Source organism: Pongo pygmaeus, chromosome 16 (assembly GCF_028885625.2).
Source record: "Pongo pygmaeus isolate AG05252 chromosome 16, NHGRI_mPonPyg2-v2.0_pri, whole genome shotgun sequence".
Lineage (NCBI taxonomy): Eukaryota > Metazoa > Chordata > Mammalia > Primates > Hominidae > Pongo > Pongo pygmaeus.
This window is the reverse complement of record NC_072389.2, coordinates 69,327,796-69,347,894: the sequence shown is the minus strand read 5'-3', so window position 1 is coordinate 69,347,894 and position 20,099 is coordinate 69,327,796. Positions and strand designations below refer to the sequence as shown.

At 46.4% G+C, this 20,099-nt stretch overlaps 1 protein-coding gene across 6 annotated transcripts in view; it reads left to right on the top strand.

The window, feature by feature from the left end:
- Positions 1-20,099, top strand: part of DAPK2 (death associated protein kinase 2) — a 139,095-nt gene that overhangs the window by 91,109 nt on the left and 27,887 nt on the right. For all 6 annotated transcript variants that reach the window (XM_054450123.2, XM_054450124.2, XM_054450126.2 and 3 more), the window contains one exon: positions 16,524-16,653. In XM_054450123.2, the coding sequence (XP_054306098.1) occupies positions 16,524-16,653 (130 nt within the window). The remainder of the gene's footprint in view (positions 1-16,523; positions 16,654-20,099) is intronic.

Below are 20,099 nucleotides of genomic sequence, written 5' to 3'. Positions count from 1 at the left end.
TTAAATGAGAACTAATGCCAGGCCAGGTGCTGTGGCTCATGCCTATAATCCCAGCACTTTGGGAGGCTGAGGTGGAGAGAGCACTTGAGCTCAGGAGTTCAAGACCAACCTGGGCAACATGGAGAAGCCCCGTCTCTACTGAAAATACAAAAATTAGCTGTGTGTGCTGGTGCATGCCTGTAGTCCCAGTTAGTTGGGAGGCTGAGATGGGAGGATCACCTAAGCCCTGGAGGCAGAGGCCACGTGAGCCATGATCACCCCATTTCACTCCAGCCCAGGTGACAGAGCAAGACCCTGTCGCAAACAATGACAACAACAACAACAAAGAACTAATACCAATCCTACTCAAACTATGCTGAAAAATGGAGGAGGGAATACTTCCAGACTCGTTCTAAGAGGCCAGTATTATCCTCATACCAAAACCAGACAAAAACACATCAAAGAAAACTATGGACCACATCCTTGATGAACACTGATGCATTATAACAACAGAGTTAAGGAAAAAACATATAATCATTTCAATTGATGCTGAAAAAGCATTTGATAGAATTCAACATCCCTGCATGATAAATATCTCAACACAATAAAAGCTGTATATAACAGACCCGCTGCTAGTATCATACTGACTGGGTAAAACCTGAAAGCCTTTCCTCTAAAATCTGGAACACAACAAGGATGTCCACTTTCACCACTGTTATTCAACATAGTACTGGAAGTCCTAGCTAGAGCAATCAGACAAGAGAAAGAAAGGGCATCCAAATTGGACAGGAAGAGGTAAAATTATCCTTGTTTGCAGATATAATCTCATATTTGGAAAAACCTGAAGACTCCACCAAAAAATTGTTAGAACTGATAAACAAATTCAGTAAAGCCGCAGGATACAAAATCAACATATAAAAATCAGTAGTATTTCTATATGCCAACAGCGAACTATCTGAAAAAGAAATCAAGAAAGTAATCTCACTTACAATAGCTAAAAATAAACCTAGGATTAACTTAACCAAAGAACAAAATATGTGAAAGATCTCTATAATGAAAACTATAAAACATTGATGAAAGAAATTGAAGAGGACACACAAAAAAATGGAAAGATATTCTATGTTCATGGATTGGAAGAATTAATATTGTTAAAATGTCCATACTACCTAAAGCAATCTATAGATTCAATGCAATCACTATCAAAATACCAATGACGTTCTTAACAGAAATAGAAAAAACAAAACCTAAAATTTATATGGAACCACGAAAGACACAGAATAGCCAAAGCTATCCTGAGAAAAAAGAACAAAAGTGGAGGAATCACAATTATCTGACTTCAAATTATACTACAAAGCTATATAGTAACCAAAACAGCATCATACTGGTATAAAAACAGACACATAGACCAATGAAACAGAGTAGAGAACTCAGAAACAAATACATACATCTGCAGTTAACTCATTTTCGACAAAGGTGCCAACAACATAACTGGGGAAAGGACAGTCTCTTCAATAAATGGTATTGGGAAAACTACATATCCACATGCAGAAAAATGAAACTAGACCCCTGTTTCTTACCATATAGAAAAATTCAAAATGGATTAAAGACTTAAATCTAAGACTTCAAACTATGAAACTACTAAAAGAAAACATTGGAGAAACTTTCCAAAACATTGGATTAGGCAAAGATTTCTTGAGTAATACCCCACAAGCACAGGTAACCAAGAAACATAGACAAATGGGATCACATCAAGTTAAAAAGCTTCTGCACAGCAAAGAAAACAATCAACAAAGTAGAGACAACCCACAGAATGGGAGAAAATATTTACAAACAACCCATGTGACAAGGGATTAATAACCAGAATATATAAGGAGCTCAAACAAGTCTGTAGGAAAAAATCTAATAATCTGATTTAAAAATGGGCAAAATCAGCACCACAGGAAAGGTTAAAAAATGGGCAAAAGATCTGAATAGACATTTCTAAAAAGAAGACATACAAATGGCAAACAGGTGTATGAAAAGGTGCTCAACACCATTGATCATCAGAGAAATGCAAATCAGAACTACAGTGAGACATCATCTCACCCCAGTTAAAATGGCTTTTATCCAAAAGACAGTCAGTAACATGCTGGTAACAATGCTGAGAAAGGGGAACCCTCGTACACTGTTGGTGGGAATGTAAGTTAATACAACCACTGTGGAGAACATTTGGAGGTTCCTCAAAAAACTAAAAATAGAACTAACATACGATCCAGCAATCCCACTGCTAGATATATACCCAAAAGAAAGGAAATCAGTATATTGGAGAAATATCTGCACTTGTGTGTTTGTTGCAGCACTGTTCACAATTGCCAAGAATTGGAAGCCACCAAAGTGTCCCTCAGCAGACAAATGGATAAAGAAAATATGGTAAATATACACAAATAAGTACTATTCAGCCATAAAAAGAATGAAATCCTGTCATATGCAACAACTTGGATGGAACTGAAGGTCATTATGTTAAGTGAAATAAGCCAGGTACAGAAAGACAAACTTTGTATGTTCTCATTTATGGGAGCTAAAAATTAAAACAGTTGAACTCATGAGAGATTGAGAGTAGAAAAATGGTTGCCAGAACTTGGATGGAGCTGGAGACTATTATCCTAAGTGAAGAAACTCAGGAATGGAAAACCAAAAATTGTATGTTCTCACTCATAAGTAGAAGCTAATCTATGAAGATGCAAAGGCACAAGAATGATACAGTGGACTTTGGGGACTCGGGGGAAGGGTGGGAGGGGGGTGAGGTATAAAAGACTGCAAATTGGGTTCGTTGTATACTACTCAGGTGATGGGAACACCAAAATCTCACAAATTACCACTAAAGAACTTATGTAACCAAACACCACCTGTTCCCCCACAGCCCATGGAAATAAAATTTCTGGTTGCCAGAGCCTCAGAAGGGTAGAGGGGCCAGGCCGTGGTGGGGGGAAGGGAGACTGGTTAATGGGTACAAATATATAGTTAGATAAATGAAGATGATCTAGTATTTGATAGCACAATAGAGTATAGCCAACAATAAGTTATTGTATATTTAAAAATTACTAAAAGAGCATAACTGCATTGTTTGTAACACAAAGGGCAAATGCTTGAGATGATGGATACCCTGTTTATCCTGATATGATTATTACATTGTATGCCTGTGTCAAAATATCTCACATACCCCATAAATACATACACCTACTATGTACCCACAAAAATTTTAAAAAATTAAAAAAAAAAACAGATCATGGCATGCTCTTGCCCAAAAATCTGTGATGAGTCCTTGTTAGCCATAGGATGAATGAACCCACTCTTAGCATGGCATTCTCGGGCCTTTCTTGTACTGCCTTAGCCCTATTTCTGGCCTCATCCACTGTTCCTCTCTCCAAAACCTAGCCCCGGGCAACAAGATACAGATACACATCCTGGCCTCTCTTCTCTGTTTGTGCTATTCTCATCCCGGATGCTGCTGCTCTTCCTTTTTTCTGCTCATGGATTTCCTGCTAATCGCTCAAGGCCCAACAGAAGTGCCATTTCCTCCGAAACACTTTCACCATCCTTACCACCTCTGAAAAGTGTAACTAAGAACTAATCTGCCTTTCTGCTTCCATTGTTCTTTGTACAAACTTTTTTTTTTTTTCTTGAGATGGAATCTCGCTCTGTCTCCCAGGCTGGAATGCAGTGGCAGGATCTCGGTTTACTGCAACCTCTGCCTCCCAGGTTCAAGCCATTCTCCTCCCTCAGCCTCCTGAGTAGCTGAGATTACAGGCGTCTGTCACCACACCCGACTAATGTTTGTATTTTTAGTAGAGATGGGTTTTCACCACTTTGGCCAGGCTGGTCTCGAACTCCTGACCTCAAGTGATCCGCCCACCTCAGCCTCCCAAAGTACCGAGATTACAGGCATGAGCCAGCACGCCTGGCCCTGTGTACAAACTTCTGCTGAGCATTGATCACAATGAGTCACTTTCTGCTACGTAGTGCCCAACACATGCTGAGTTACTCAGTGTTGAACAAATGAGTGAATGGGTGAATGAATAAGTGAATGCGTTAGTGAAAACCAGGCACACACACGGATGGCCAAGGCCCTTTCATGTCTTACCTGGAAAATACAGAAGAGATTGCAGGTGGATTTCAATTTACTGATATGAATATTTGTTGAAGGTCTACTGTATGCCAGGGGGTAGAGTGACAAACATCAATGTGCTATGGTACCAGCCTTCCAGGAGCCCATTATCTACTAGGAGCTGGCCGTAGTGAGACTCGATTGGGATGCCATCGGAAATAAAAGGTAACCATTTCTCACCAACAAACGCTCGCTGCCAAGGAGTGCGCTCTCTGTCTCTGCAGAGTGGAGATCATCCTGGTGTGTGTTGTACATCCACCACAGAAAGCCCGCTGATGTGGGTAGGTGGAGGTGATGTGCATAGATGATGTCACCTATCTTGACATAGATGGAAGGGACACTGGGGCTGACTGCCCTTTGGTACCTGGTAGCACTAGATGTACCTTCCACGGGATGGATCACCAGGAAACAGGGCTCAGTTTCACCCAGGAACCTCACCCCCATGCATGATTCCAACACAAAGGCCTTGTAGAGGGCGTTTTTATGTGGTTTTGTCTTTGTTTTGGATTTGGGAGCTTCCCCTCTGAGTAATGGTATGTCCTTCCTCCACCCCCAATCTGCACCCAAGCCTGATCCAACTTGAGAACTCAGAAATGGAAGGTGAAGTTTTCAGGTCTGATGGTATTTTATGCCAAAATAACAAGTCATGAGAATTGATGAAAATTCTATGCAGGCCAGGAATCCAGAACCCCAGGGAGGGGGGAATTGTTTTATATAAACAGTGTTAAGAGGTATGAATCCTCGAGTAAGATATTCCAAAAAATCCAAATTCCTCTATGCCCTGAGTCATTCTGCGAGCTGTCCTTTAATAATGTGCGATGAAGTCTGCTGGCCAAGCTGTCATGAGGATGTTAATACTTCAAATGTGTGTGGAACTTTCTAGAACATGGTGTGTTTACATGTCTGTTTTCTCATTTGATCCTCACTGAAGTACAGGATCTTGTTACTTTTTTACATATAGGCAATGGAGATTCAGAGAGGTTAAGTAACTTACCCAAGATTACACAGTATTAAGTGACAGGGCTGAGACTTGAACTTAGCCAGTGAGGAAACACTAAACAAAGCTGCAGGTCACCAAGTTTTATTTTACCAGATTCTAACATTACAGATTTCTTACTTCCTTAGGTTATGCCTTTTACACACAGTTAATCCAAAACAAAAAACAAAAAACAAAACAAAAAAAAAACTGTTTTTTTTCTTTCTAATAGCTGTTTTTTTCTTTCTAATAGTTGTTTTCTCTTTCTGGCTGGGCACTGTGGCTCATGGCTGTAATCCCAGCACTTTGGGAGGCTGAGGCAGGAGGATTGCTTGAGCCCAGGAGTTTGAGACCAGCCTGGGCAACAGAGTGAGTCTCTACAAAAAAAAAAATGTTTTTTAATTAGCCAGATGTGGTGGTACATGCCTGTAGTCCCAGCTATTCAAGAGGCTGAGATGGGAGGATTACTTGAGCCCAGGAAGTTGAGGCTGCAATGAGCTGTGATCGCACCACCACACTCCAGCTTGGGTGATAGAGTGAGACTATGTCTCAAAAAAAATTGTTTTCTCTTTCTAATAAGTTATCCCTCATACTTAAAAATTTAATTTGTATTTTATTAATTGCTATAGAATGTGCATACATTTGAAAGTAGAACTTATGCCTGGAGCTGTTTCCATACTAAAACCTGAAGGCATGGAGTGGAGGTGAGACTTGGTAGAAATCTAACTGGCAAGATCTGTTAGGATGAGACTGTAAAAGTTCAGGGCCAGACCAAAGAGTTTCTATCGGCAGTCACAGCATGGAAGTGTTTTTCCCTCAAAACTTTATTGGGAAAAAAATTTCAGAACATTTGAAGAAATTGGGAGAATAAAATAGACATCATTAAACCCTCTCCTTACATTCAACATTCAGCCATATTTGCTTTACCTATTAACATTCCCATTTTGCAAGTGAGGGACCCAAGGCTCAAAGAGATGAGTGACTTGCCAAGGTCACAGAGCCAGGATGGGTAGAAGTGGAATCGAATCTCTGTCTACCTAAGGATGGGGCCCTCTTTAGCATTGGTTTTCTAAACACTGGACCCCAGCTGATTTTGACTTCCTTGCAGGCTTGCTTCGAAGTCATGACTCTTGGAGCCAACTCCTGGTGAGTTGGATTTAGTTGGTTTGGGAATTCTGATAGGCAATTAGCACAGATAGGGGGCCCCCTAAAGCACAGCTAGGTGCTCAGAATGCCTGAATCCAGGCCCAGGTTCCTCACTGGTTAGATGGGAGCAACATCCATCCCAGCCTCACCCGTTGGCTTTGAGGGTCTGATAAAGGAAAGGGAAGGGAGAGCCCACGGCAAATGGTGGTGTGTGGCACAGACCATAAAGCCAGTGTGCTGCTTAGCCCAGGACTGAAAGCCAGTGGTCCTGGAATGGCCTTGAAAGTGAATTTTTATTTCTTTCCCTCTATCCCATGAGAGTATAGAGACAGAGCAGCTAGTGGTTTTCTTTCCTGCTTTACCCAGTAGGGCAACAGGAGGTCAGAGCCACACAGTGGCCTACCCCAGAGGAGGAGGCAGTCATGGGTGAGTAGCCAGAGGCTGTGGTTTAACAAATGCAAGTGCAACTGAGTTCAGGCCCTTTCCTAAGCCACAACTGTGGGTTTTCTGGGAAAAACATGGAGCTGCACAGCAAACTGATGAGGCACCAGAGCTAGGTTGGAAATGGCAAACCAGCAGGCAAGAGTGATCTCAGAAGGCACGCCAGCATCAGCTAGAGGAGGGGAGGCCATGTGGAAGAGTGGAAAGCACACAGGATTGGGGGTCAGCCTGCGCTTGAATCTCAGCTCCATTACCTATTAGCTGAGGCAGTGTGGGCAAACGATCTCTTGTGCCTTAGTTTCTTCATCTGTAAAACTGGGGTCAGTTTTACAGGGGTCAGAAGCAAGACAGCACTTGCTTCACAGGGTGAGGACCAAATGAGACACATGTGACTACTTTGTAAACTGTGAAGTGCTACAAGTTTTGTTCTACACGGACCTCTAGGTTGGGTGTGTGGAGGGACACAGGAGGAGTGTGAGAAGCAGGCCCTGCCTTCAGCCAGTGTGCAGTCTAGCGGTGATATGGTTTGGATCTGTGTCCCCACCCAAATCTCGTGTTGAATTGTGATCCTCAGTGTTGGAGATGGGGCCTGTTGGGAGGTGACTGGATCTTGGGGGCGGATTTTCCCCTTAGTGCCTTGGTGCTGTTCTCATGATAGTGAATTCTCACAAGATCAGGTTGTTTAAAAGTGTGAGGCACCCTCCCCTCTCTCTCCCTCTTGCTCCTTCTCTGGCCAGGTAAGATGTGCCTGCTTTCCCTTCACCTTCTGCCATGAGTGTAAGCTTCTTGAGGCCTCTCCAGAAGCAAAAGCTGCTATGCTTCCTGTACAGCCTATGGAACCATGAACCAGTTAAATCTTTTTTTTTTTTTTTTTTCAGATGGAGTCTCACTCCATCATGCAGGCTGGAGCGCGGTGGTGCGATCTCCACTCACTGCAACCTCTGCCTCCCAGGTTCAAGCGATTCTCCTACCTCAGCCTCTGAAGTAGCTGGGATTACAGTTGTGTGCCATCACACCCAGCTAATTTTTTTGCATTTTTTCTTAGAGATGGGGTTTCGCTATGTTGGCCAGGCTGGTCTCGAACTCCTGACCTCAGGTGATTTGCCCACCTCGGCCTCCCAAAGTACTGGGATTACAGGCGTGAGCCACTGCGCCCATCAGGTATTTCATTACAGCAATTCGAGAATGGACTAATACAAGTGGAGAAGGCAAGACTCGCTCACAGAGCTTTTGGTGGTGGTTGGTGCTATGGATCAAGCTTGTTGCATGAATGGAGATGGGAGAAGGAAGAAGAGCTGGGCTGCATATCCAAATGATGCTTCTGGAGGAAAGAAGATTTGGGCAGGGCCTGGAAATGTGGTTAGGGGTTCAATAGGCAGATGATAAAGATTCTCATTCTGGGAGGGAGGGAGAGACATCATGAAGGAAATAGTCACAGAGATTATGATAACACCTATAGGCCACTTTATACGCCTTGTTTGATCCTCCTAGTAACCCTCTTGAGGTAGGTTTTATGATTGTTATTCCTAATTTATAGGTGAGAAACCTATGCTGAGAGAGGTTCAATAACTTGCCCAGTGTCAGGCTGCTGGTAAATAACTTGTCAGGCTGCTGATAAATGGCAGAGCTGGGATCCGAACCCAGATTCCAAGGCATGCATGCTTAGCCATTATCTATATACTCCAAAAGCAGGATGTGTGAGAGATGCATATGTGACTGCATTGGTCCATTTCTTTATTTGTCCAGTAAACAATAACTGGGCCCTGCTATAATGCCAGCCATCCTTGGGTGCTGGGGGTGGAAATTAAAGGCAAGGCCCTTGTCCTCTCTCATGGGGCTTTAGTATAGCGGGGACAGGACAAGTAAGGAAGGAATTGTAGTGCAGCTGGCTCTCTGCCAGAGGTGTGTGCAAGCTGGGGACAACTAGCTGTGTGTTGGAGGGGAGGGAGATTGTAGAAGAAGTTCCAGCGTGTGTGGGAACTGGGTAGGGAGGGGGAGAAGGAGCTTGTCAGGAAGGCTGTTCCAGCAGAGTGATCTGCAGGGTGGGATGGAGTGATGAAAAGGTAGCAGGGAGGTAGCAGAGGGAAAGCGGGCAGGGAGTAGGAGGTGAAGCAGCAGGGCCTTGAATGCCACACAGAGGCACGTATTGGGCATGGGCCACACTGGAGACTTGTGGGGAGGGGCTGCCTGTGGTCCCATCGACAGTGTGCGAGGAGAGGGAGCTGAGCACCCTCGAAACCTGTCCACAGAGGCCTAGCATGGAGCGGCCGGCCTTTCTCAGGTTGCCCAGCACTGCCTGAATAATCTGGGGCTGTGCTTGACATGGCCGGTGAAGATTGGTAGGTAGCTTCCTTGTCCCCACAGCACAGCCCTGGCTGGGCCTCTGCTTTGCTGAGCAGAGCAGCCTCACTCAGCAGCAGGCAGGCCACACGGACATCTGGAGAGGGCACCGGGCTGGAGGTCCTTGCTCAATGACCTTGGTGGTTTCTTGATGTCTCTGGGCTACTCTGACATGAAGGGACTAAATGATCTCTGAGGTCCCTTGCAGCCCCAACATTGTAAGCTCCCAGGGATGACTGTTCATGCTGCATCCCAGAAAAGAATGAGCAAACATAGTCGCTGTTCTCTGACATCTCACTGGGTGCTGCTCCTTACATAAACCATCTCTCTCAATCACAGAGCAACCCCATGGCTCAGTAGGTTTTGCCCCCATTTTATAGATGGGAAACTGAGCCTCTAAGAGCTCCAGTGTCTTTGTCCAATTTTCATATTGTGAATAGCAGGATTTGAACCCAGATTTGCCTTTGTGTTTTGTACTTTACAACATAGCCCCCCAAGGGTGTCTTCATCCTGCTCAGACTTCAGGACATGCTGTGCTGGGCCCACAGGCCATGGGTGCCCCACCGGACGACCACCACCTTCTGGTCGGCACCACTGCAGGCACCTCTGGCCAGATCCCCCAGGACACAAAGGAGCACGTTGGCCTCTCCCATGAGTGCCTCCCTGGCAGGATGAGCTGGGTGGGTTTGTTTTGACAAGGGCATTTCTGCCTCCTGGTGGCAGGCAGGCCCTGGGCTGGGCAGTGGTGGCACCTGTGGGAATGTGACCCCTCCCTCCAGCCGTGCTTTGGAGGTGATGTCAGGTATGGGGGTGAAGTATTTGGTTGAAGTAAATAAAGCTGGAGGAGAATGACAGGAGTGGGGAGTATGGCTAGGATCGGACTGCCCCAGAGGGCACTCTGGCTTGGACCCAGCAGTGTGTGGTTGCAGCAGCCTGTTCTTACTTCCTGACCGGGGGCCAGGAGACCTGCGCCTTTACACGTCCTGCCTTAGAGCCCAAAGCAGTAGGAATTTTCCCAGCCAGCTTGGGAGGTTGTGCCATCTTGAAACTGCAGAGCCTAGAACTTGAAGGGGCTTTGGATACCATCCACTGCCTGACTTAGAGTTGGGGGGCTGAGGCCCAGAGAAAGGACGTGGCCTGCTTAAGCTCACATGGCCTTAGGTGGTGGAGCTGGATCTGCAGTTTTCCAATCCGCAGGCCTGGGCTCTTTTGCACCACCCTGTTCTGTTTGGGGAGGGAGGAAGCAGAGAAGCTTAGACCAAATTCCTGGGGAACTGCCACTTTGCTGACCCTCAGCTTCCTTTTGGACCCTGCCTTAGTCCCGTTCCCTCCTGCTCCATCCCCATCACAGCCCTATGGGAGGAATGCACTCTGGAGCCCCTAGTGGTGGCCTGGCAGAAAAGGAGGAGCCTCTGGCCCTGGATTCTTTCAATTCATTTCCTCAAATATTAATGGAATATGCAGGATGCAAGATGCCACAGGGGATGCCAGGAACCCTAAAACCAATTAGAATTTTCCCAGGGAAAAGGCTGCCACCTAGGAAAGTGGCATCACCTGTGAGAGACAGCCTACAGCTTAGGACTGCCAGCAGGCCAGTATCATCAACACGGAGGGGTTAGAGCACAGGGTGGGGGGTAGCTCAGTGAGGAGTAAGGGAGTTAGCTGGGTGGTCAGGGTGGCTCACGTCTGTAATCCCAACTACTCAGGAGGCTGAGCGAGGAGGATCACTTGAGCTCAGGAGTTTAAATCCAGTCTGGGCAACATCTCATCTCTTTTTTTAAAAAAAGTTCTCTCTCTTTTAAGTAAGGGAGTAAGAGGAGGCAGGGTTGCAGGGGAAGAGGCTCTGAAAATGAAGAGGAGTAGGACAGGCATTCCAAGCCAGAGCAAAGGATGGAATTGAGATGTCGTTGTGGAGTGGTAGTGCCCACCCTGCGGGGATATAGAGCAGGTACAGGCAAGGGATGGGTGGTGAGGCTGGAAAGAGAGCATGGGGCAGTCAGTGCCTTGACTACCTCAAATATCAGGCGGGGCATTTGGACTTTCTCCGGTGGCCGGTGGGACCACTGAAGATATTTAACCAGATTCAGTTGTTGGGGAGAAAGGGATTGGACTGCCAGGGAAGCCCCCACCCCACTGCTCCCCACTGACTGTGACATTACGAGCTGTTGCACCTTGGCAAATCATTTAGCCCTGTGTGAGCCCCGTTTTCTTATCTGTGAAATGGAGTTGATAATAGTACCTATCACTCAGGGTGGCTGCAAGGATCACATAGAGCACTAGCATCAAATTTGGCTTAGTAAACATGCTGTAAATGTTAGTCCCTACCCTCTGTCCTGGCTGTCATCAGGCTAGTAGTGGAGCTTGGGACAGCAAGAAGGAAGCCTGTCTGAAAGCAGGTAGAGCTTCAGGCTTGGGGGTCCAAATTCCCTGGCCAGCCTATAGGTACCTTGGTGGCCTAGGAAGGAAGCAGAAACATGGTTGGATGGCAGGGAGCCATGGCCTCTGTTTACTCCCAAACAGGGCAGGTCTGAGTCTATGGGTATGTCTGGTCCAAATGGCCCAATAAGTGAGTGGTGAAGGTAGGGACGAGAACCTGGGTCCTGACCACCCAACAGAGCATTCCTACTGCCCCACGGCCACCTTCCAGCCTGAAACCCCCAGGCTTCATCCCTTTATCCAGACCCAGCTTGGGTGTTCGCCCTGCCAGGACCTCCATTTTCTCATCTGACTTGAGGACCTCCTGCTCAGGAGCTCCTGAGGCCAGGGATGGGGTCTGGGGCTACTCACTTGCATGGAAGCATCACCAGAAGAAAAGGCACCCTGGGGTGGGACGCAGGTGCCAGAGGAGGAAAACAGCTGTGTCTGAGCCAGGCACGAGGTTGCCCCAGGTTGCCAGGCCAGAGTGGCATTGCTGCTTCTCTCTGGGATAGATTTTTTTTTTTTTTTTTTTTGAGACAGAGTCCCTCTCTGTCACCCAGACTGGAGTACAGTGGTACGATCTCAGCTCACTGCAGCCTCTGCTTCCCGGATTCAAGCAATTCTCCTGCCTCAGCCTCCTGAGTAGTGGCGGCTACAGGCGTGTGCCACCACGCCCAGCTAATTTTTGTATTTTTTTAGTAGAATCGGGGGTTTCACCATGTTGACCAGGCTGGTCTTGAACTCCTGACGTCAAGTGATCCACCTACTTTGGCCTCCCAAAGTGCTGGGATTACAGGCATGAGCCACTGCACCCAGCCCCCTGGGCTAGATTAATAAGACCCCTGAGAAGCAAGGAAGGGGAATCATTTAGTCTAGTGGTTAGGAGCACAAACTTTGGGGCCTGAGAGATAAAGGTTAAAATTCCTAATGAGGGATAATACAAACTAATGTTATAGTCTTGGTTTCTTTTCTTTTCTTTTCTCTTTTCTTTTTGACAGGGTCTCACTCTGTTGCCAAGTCTGGAGTATAGTGGCACAATCATAACTTATTGCAGCCTCAACCTCCTGGGCTCAGGTGATCCTCCCACCTCAGCCTCCTGAGTAGCTGGGACTACAAGTGTGTGCCACCATGCTGGGCTAATTTAAAAAATTTTTTTTTGTAGAGACAGGGTTTCTCCAAGTTGCCCTGGCTGGTCTTGAACTCCTGGGCTTAAGCAATCCTCCTGCCTCTGCCACCCAAAGTTCTGGGGTTACAGGCATTAGCCACCACACCTGGCTAGTCTTGGTTTCTTCTTTTTTTTTTTTTTTTTGCAAAAGGAATGATAACACCCACCATGTTAGGTAGTTGAGAGTTCAATGAAGTATAAAGTATGTTGCATGTTTGCTTAGCACGGGGTCCGGTATATTGCAGGGGCTTAATCAGTGGCACCTGTCTTCACTTAGGGCACATATATTGAGCAGCTGCTGGATATCAGGCTCTATCCCAGCCTATGGGGAGATGACAGGAACAAAACCCTTGGGCAACCCAGTAGAGGGAGACAAGCAGACAAGCTCATCAGAGTAAGAAGCACTGTGTTTGGGTATTACAGGGTACTTTGGGAACTGGGGAGGGTGGCAGGCAGGGAGAGAGCAGAGAAGGCCTTCTGGAGGAGGAACTACCTTTGCTGAAATGTGAATAGGAACTAGCCAGGTTTGGGGTTGGGGCAGTGCAGGGAGAGTGTTCCAGGCAGGAGAGAAGTCACCTGCTGTGTGTTAGGTGCTTGGGGTGGGGCTGAGGACAGATGGGACTCGAGCGGGGGAAACATGGCCTTGCCCTGAGGTTCTTTTTTGTTTTTTTATTTTTGTTTTTTTTGTTGTTGTTTTTTTGAGATGGAGTCTCACTTTGTCGCCCAGGCTGGAGTGTAGCGGTGTGTTCTCAGCTCACTGCAGCCTCCACCTCCCGGGTTCAAGTGATTCTCCCATCTCAGTCCCCCGAGTAGCTAGGATTACAGGTGCATGCCACCACGCCCAGCTAATTTTTATATTTGTAGTAGAGATGGGGTTTCACCATGTTGGCCAGGCTGGTCTCGAACTCCTGACCTCAGGTGATACCCACCCCCCGGCCCCGCCTCGGCCTCCCAAAGTGCTAGGATTACACGTGTGAGCCACTGTGCCCGGCCTGCCCTGAGGTTCTTATAGGCCAGTGAAGAAACCATCTCTCCTGGACTGTATGCCACAGAGGTGAGCCTATGTGAGGAAGGAGACTCCCATCTTATTTCAGCCTCAATTCTTCCCCTCTACCACCTCATCCCTGCTGCTCCATAGTCCTGGGGATCACCAGGTCTGGTGTTTCCACCTCTGCCCACTGTGGCTCCCACCCCCATTCAGCGTGTGGTGTGAGATGGTGTCCTGGGCTCTCAGCTATGGTGGTCGGGAGGCCTGGGCCATGGCTCTTCAGCACCAGAGAGATGTCTCAGGGTCTTTTCCCTGGAGGAGAGGAGACGTTCCTAAGAGGGTGAAACTGCCCGCCTGGGAGATAATTGGCAGTTGGGAGGTTGCAGCTGACTGCATAGGGTGCCAGGACACTTGGGTCCATGGGCAACCCCCAGTGAGCTGGTCAGGGGTGCTGGAGTGGGGCCACTTTCCTGGATCCTCTCCAGGTCATAAGCTGACCTCACCCACCCTCATGCTCCTTTCTGTACAGCCTTGGGGAAATTTGCGGTGCCTTGGGGAAAGACTTGGACACATTTTCAAAACAGTGTTGAGAGTAATCTCCAGAGGGGAAGAAGAATAAAAAAGCAAAAAAATGCAAAAGGAAATGTGTTATTTATTTTTTTCAAAAAAAGGAAAAAAAGCTTGGGGAAGGCCTCAGCCACCTCCCTTGAGTGGAAGTTTCCAGCTGGAGGGTCACAGAGAGCATAGGCAGCCGGGGGACCTGGGAGAAGGCATCTGTCCAGATTCACTATCAGTTCAGCTAACAGCTAGGGTCACCCTCAGCGTGCCAGCTGCTGTGCTCTGCATTGCAGGGGCAAAGATGCAAAGATCTGAGTCCTCCTTCCGGCTGAGGACAGCTCTGGTAGGGGAGCTATGATAAAAACAGCAAAGGACCGCTGGACAAGAGAAAGCATGCCAAATGTCATCACAGAAAGGTTCAAATAAGCCTGGTGGGGCCTGGAGGGGGGGTGGGGCTCACTCCTGGGGGTGGTGGAGGGTGCTCAGGGTTGCTGAGGAAAGTCTGCAAGAACACAGTGGGTTGAGTTAGACTTTGAAGCTCAGCTAGGATTTCAATGGACAGAGACTGAACAGAAGGCTTTCCAGGCAGAGCAGATGGTGTGAACAAAGGTGCAAGCTGTGGAAACCCTTCAGTGCTTTAAGAAACAGGGATGTTCGATTTTCTTAAATATTTATTTATTTAATAGCTTTATGGAGATATAATTCACATACTATACAATTTATTCACTTAATGTGTACCGTTTACAAAGTTATATAACCAACACCACCATCATTTATAGAAAATAGAAAAGAAACCTTGTACTCCCCATCTCTCCATTCCCCCAATCCTAGGGGACTACTAATCTACTTTCTGTCTCTGGATTTGCCTATGCTGGGTATTTTGTATCAATGGAATATTTTTTGTCTTTTGTGACTGGTTCTTTCCCTTAGCATAAATGTTTTCAAGGTTCATTGCTGCTGTAGCAGGTATCAGTACTTCATTCCTTTTTATATTTCATTTTATTTATTTATTTATTTATTGAGACAGAGACTCACTCTGTTGCCCAGGCTGGAGTGCAGTGGCACGATCTTGGTTCACTGCAACCTGCACCTCCCGGGTTCAAGTGATTCTGCTGCCTCAGCCTCCCGAGTAGCTGGGACTACAGGCGTGCACCACCACACCCACCTAACTTTTGTATTTTTAGTAGAGACAGGGGTTTTGCCATGTTGGCCAGGCTGGTCTCAAACTCCTGACCTCAAGTAATCCACCCGCCTCGACCTCCCAAAGTGCTGGGATTACAGGCATGAGCCACCGCGCCCAGCAGTACTTCATTCCTTTTTATTTTTTTCTTTGGCTTCATTCCTTTTTATGGCCAAATCGAATTCACATGTGGATACTAGATGTGCTATGGGTGTTCACATCTTGTTTATCCATTCATTCACTGTTTCCCCTTCAGGGCTATTGGGAATATGCTGCTGTGAACATTTGTATACATATTTTGTGTGGATGTGTGTTTTCAGGACATTTCCTTTAGAGTGGAGTGAAGGAAAGTTGTGTGGAGTGGGAGAAAGTGGGTGAGGCAGAGGGGACCGTAGTCTGAGTGGTTGGGTGGGAATGAGAAGGGAGAGCTCAGGATTCCATTGCAGCCTCACTAGGAGTCTGGGGTGTGCGAGGGCCAGGCCCATAGGTGTGTGAGGGGCTGTCCCCTACCCTGCACCCACCTGCATTGTTGTGTCAGACCTGGCAGCTGCTTGCTGGTCTGGAAATAGCCTGAGCAGCTGGTATTTTCCCTGGAAATCGGGTGCATTTTTCCTGTGTCCTGCTGAGGACCAAAATTAGTTAAACACAGAGAGAAATGTGGTCTACACGGTTAGTCTAGAGGAGGGGAATGTTGTCAACAGGAAGTTGGCTGGCCAGGGGAAGGAGGCGGTCAGGAAGACCAAGGTCAGTAAGCCAAGTATAAACAGAGGCTAAGCTGGGATGTCCCCGTCCCTTTCACACTCACACAGCAGTGCTGGGTTTGTTTACAGGAAATGCTGCAAGTATCTCATTGACCCCATTTGACAGATGGGAAAACAGAGGCACTGCATTAAAGGGATCTGCCACTCAGAGACAGAATGGAGATGAAGGCTGGAGTCTTCAGTTCTGCTGTGAGCAGAAGGTTTGGTAAAACCCAGGCCTTGCCCTCAATGCTTTGCTTGTCTTTGGGTTCACAGAGAAGACTGAGGACCAGAAACAAGGAAGAGTTTATGCTGTTTCAGTCTCCTAAAAAGAACACCAAGTCCCACCCCAAACCCCAAAGCCAAAACACAAACCAACCAGCCTTTAATTACCGTCTTTTTTTTTCTTTTCTTCCTTCCTTTTTTTTTTCTACTTTTTGTTGTCCAGCCAGAAAACATTATGTTGTTAGACAAGAATATTCCCATTCCACACATCAAGCTGATTGACTTTGGTCTGGCTCACGAAATAGAAGATGGAGTTGAATTTAAGAATATTTTTGGGACGCCGGAATTTGTTGGTGAGTTGTAGGCCTGTTTCTCTCTCAGCTAAGAATCTGGCATCAAAGGTAGGGATCCTGGGAAGAAACCTGTGTCTGGGGCTATGGCCTCTGGGCAAAGAGATGATGCATTGGAACATCTCTAGCAACCTAATGGGTGGGGAAGGAAATGTCTTATTGGGCCTGGGGGTGAGGGCCCAGGTGTAGGCTTTGAGTGCTCAGTGGGGCAAGGGCTGAGTGGGGCCCAGTGGCTCTCAGTGGGGCTACAGCCTGTAAGGTTAAACCCTCGCAGCGCTGGCCCCACCTCGTGCTCTTAGATGAGTTTATTCTTGTGAAGATTTAAAATTACCTTGCCCTCTTGAATTCCCATAAACTCAACCTTCTCTGAACTAGCTTTTGATTTCCTGAAAAGGAAAAAGGAAATCATCTGCCAAATACCACATCCACCCACTCGCCTCTCCTCTATGCCTGGCTTTATTCATGCATGGGGGTTCCCAGCTCCAGTGGGGCCCTGGCTGCTTTCTCTTCCCTCTGTTTCTCTCACCCTTGGCCCAGGCCCCTGCCCATTCTGTACCCCAGAAGCCCCCTTGTAGGGCTTGGGCCGGAGATTGGGGTCATGGAGAAACAGCCTGTAGAGGGGGAAGGAATGAGCGCTGAGAACCACCATCTGTTTATCTGCTTTGGGAGTTGGAGTGGTCTTGGAGATAGGGAGGGCATGATGTCCTCAAAATCTGAGTGCTAAAACTTTGACCACAGTCAAATAAAAAAGAAAGAATGTGTCAGACCAACCACCTGGTGGATTTTCAGGCTCTGCAGCCACCGTAGAATGCTGCTCAGAGACCCCACAGATGCCAGGTCAGGAAGCCCTTGCTGTGTGCCAGGCACTATGTCTCATGCTCTACAAACATTGTCTTAATTATCCTCAAATGGCTTCATGAAGCAGAGTTAATTATTTTCTCCAACAAGTGCCTTGTTCAAGGCAACACAACCAGTAGGCGGTGGAGCTGAGATTCAAATACAGATACAGTCAACAGCAAAGCCTGTGCTCTTCCCATTATGCCGGGTTGTCTCTCTAAGAAAACCCTGCCCTCAAAGAGCTTACAATTTAGTTGTAGAAACAAGGCATCAAACCATCAAAAAAGAGTGCCAGAAGGATCTTTTTAGATTTTCTGGTCCAGTTTAACAAATGTGGAGATGGCAGGCTGGGGGATTTTAGTTAAGGTCAACTCAGGTTATTTGTCGCCTACTGTATGACAGATATTAGGTGATGTATGGGGGACACAGTGATGTTAAGGAGCCATACTCAGAATGGCACACCCAAGGTCACCAGTTCGTGGCAGAGCCAACTTAAACTTGGGGCACAGACATCTAGACTCGAGCTTTGTCTGAAAGAGCAGTTGCTACCCACCATTCACATATGTGGTAAAAATGCATGTCTATTAAATTTATTCTAATTGTTAAATAACAATAAACAACTAGAAACTGAGAGCAATAAGGAAGAGGTGTCACAAGACAGGATGTGATTAAGTGTAAAGCAAGTAAAATAGATGTTCTGAAAAGACTGTTCATATGAGATACCCACTCTGGCAATGGGATCAGTCATGGCCTTGAGTGAGTGAGGGAAAAAGGGCTGGTGTTGGGGTGGGAGAGGTCTCTGAAGAGGGGTAGGGAGGGAGCCAGAGGAGAGGAGGAACACCTCCCAGCTTCACTGATACCCTAGCAGGAGGTAAGGCCAGAGTAAGGCATTTATCAGGGACAAGTCACTGTCCACTCCAAATGGAGCTGAGAGTTCACACTAGACTGTTAGTGTGAGTGGGTTATTGATGGATGAGGCTATACTATGGAGAGTTTTGCCCAGTGGTATGCTGATAAATATCTAATAACCAGGTCTCAAAAAAATAATTCCCTAATTTAAAGCATTGGCCAATTTCAAAGTACTGGCATGTTGTCACTCAATACAGAGTTGGAAAGACATATACCTCATTGGCTTTTGTGAGCCAGTATGGTTTTGTTTGCACTGGTTTTGTTTTACCTTAAAATATATAAGATGACTTCTCCAAACCCTTGGCTAAATTATGATGACTTTCTTTTCCAAGACCCCTGAGAAACAGGTTATAACCATTTTCCCCTGCTCCCACCATTCCTTTGATATTTTAACCTGAGACCCAGGGTTAAAAAATTAGTGTCAGCTTTTAGTACTAGGGTGGATTAGGTGTTCTAAAAAGCCCTTCTCCTACAAAACTGGATTTTTTTTTTTTTTTGAGACAGGGTCTCTGTCACCCAGGCTAGAGTGCAGTGATGCAATCATACCTCACTGCAGATTCAATGTCCTGGGCTCAAGTAATCCTCCCACCTCAGCCTCCCGAGTAGCTTGGTCTACAGGCATGCACCATTATGCCTGGCAATTTTTAAAAAATTTTTGTAGAGGTGGGGTCTCACTATATTGCCCAGGCTGATCTCAAACTCCTGGACTCAAGTGATCCTCCCACCTCAGCCTCCCAAAGTGCTGGGTGACAGGCGTGAACCACCATGCCTGGCTTACAAAACTGGATTCTTGAGAAAAATTTTCTTTCTCATGAAATTCTGGTCTCACGGGAAATAAGGTAAATCTTTATTTTTATTTATTTATTGAGACAGAGTCTCACTCTGTCACCCATGGAGTGCGGTGGCGTGATCTCAGCTCACTGCAACCTCCACCTCCCGGGTTCAAGTGATTCTTGTTCCTCAGCCTCCCTAGTAGCTGGGATTACAGGCACCCACCACCACGCCCAGCTAATTTTTGTATTTTTAGTAGAGACAGGGTTTCATCATGTTGGCCAGGCAGGTCTCGAACTCCTGACCTCAAGTGATCCCCCTGCCTTGGCCTCCCAAAGTGCTGGGATTACTGACATGAGCCAGTGAGCCAGTGAGCCACCGCTCCTGGCCAGAGAAATCTTTAAACATAGTAACTCCTTCAGCACCACCTGTCCCACCCCCAAAAGCTGATGAGCTGAACCTAGAGCTAGAGCAGTGAGCAGCAAGAAAATTCAACAGAAGGAACTCCCCTAGAGGCAAGTGCACTTGTCACCACTTCAGTTAGAGACTAGCAAAATTTAGATGTTCAAGGACATAAGATATTGAAATTATCAGATGTTGACTGTAACATCTGATGGATGGAATATATACACTAGTGGAATATAAACATTAAAGTACATTTTATATACATAGAAATAAAAGGTAGACTCACAAGAATGAGCAAGCAACAAGAGGTGTCAAAAATGACCAGATGAATTTTAAAAAGAACTGGATAATAGAACTTTAAAGAATTTAATTGTTGAAATTTAAAACTCTGTGAATGGGTTATACATCAGATTGTATACAGCTAAGGAGAGAGTTGAAGAATTGAAAGAGCTGAAACAAATTAGCTAGAGCACCGTAGAGTGACAAAGACATAGAAATATGAAAGAGAGGATAAGCAAAAGAGAATA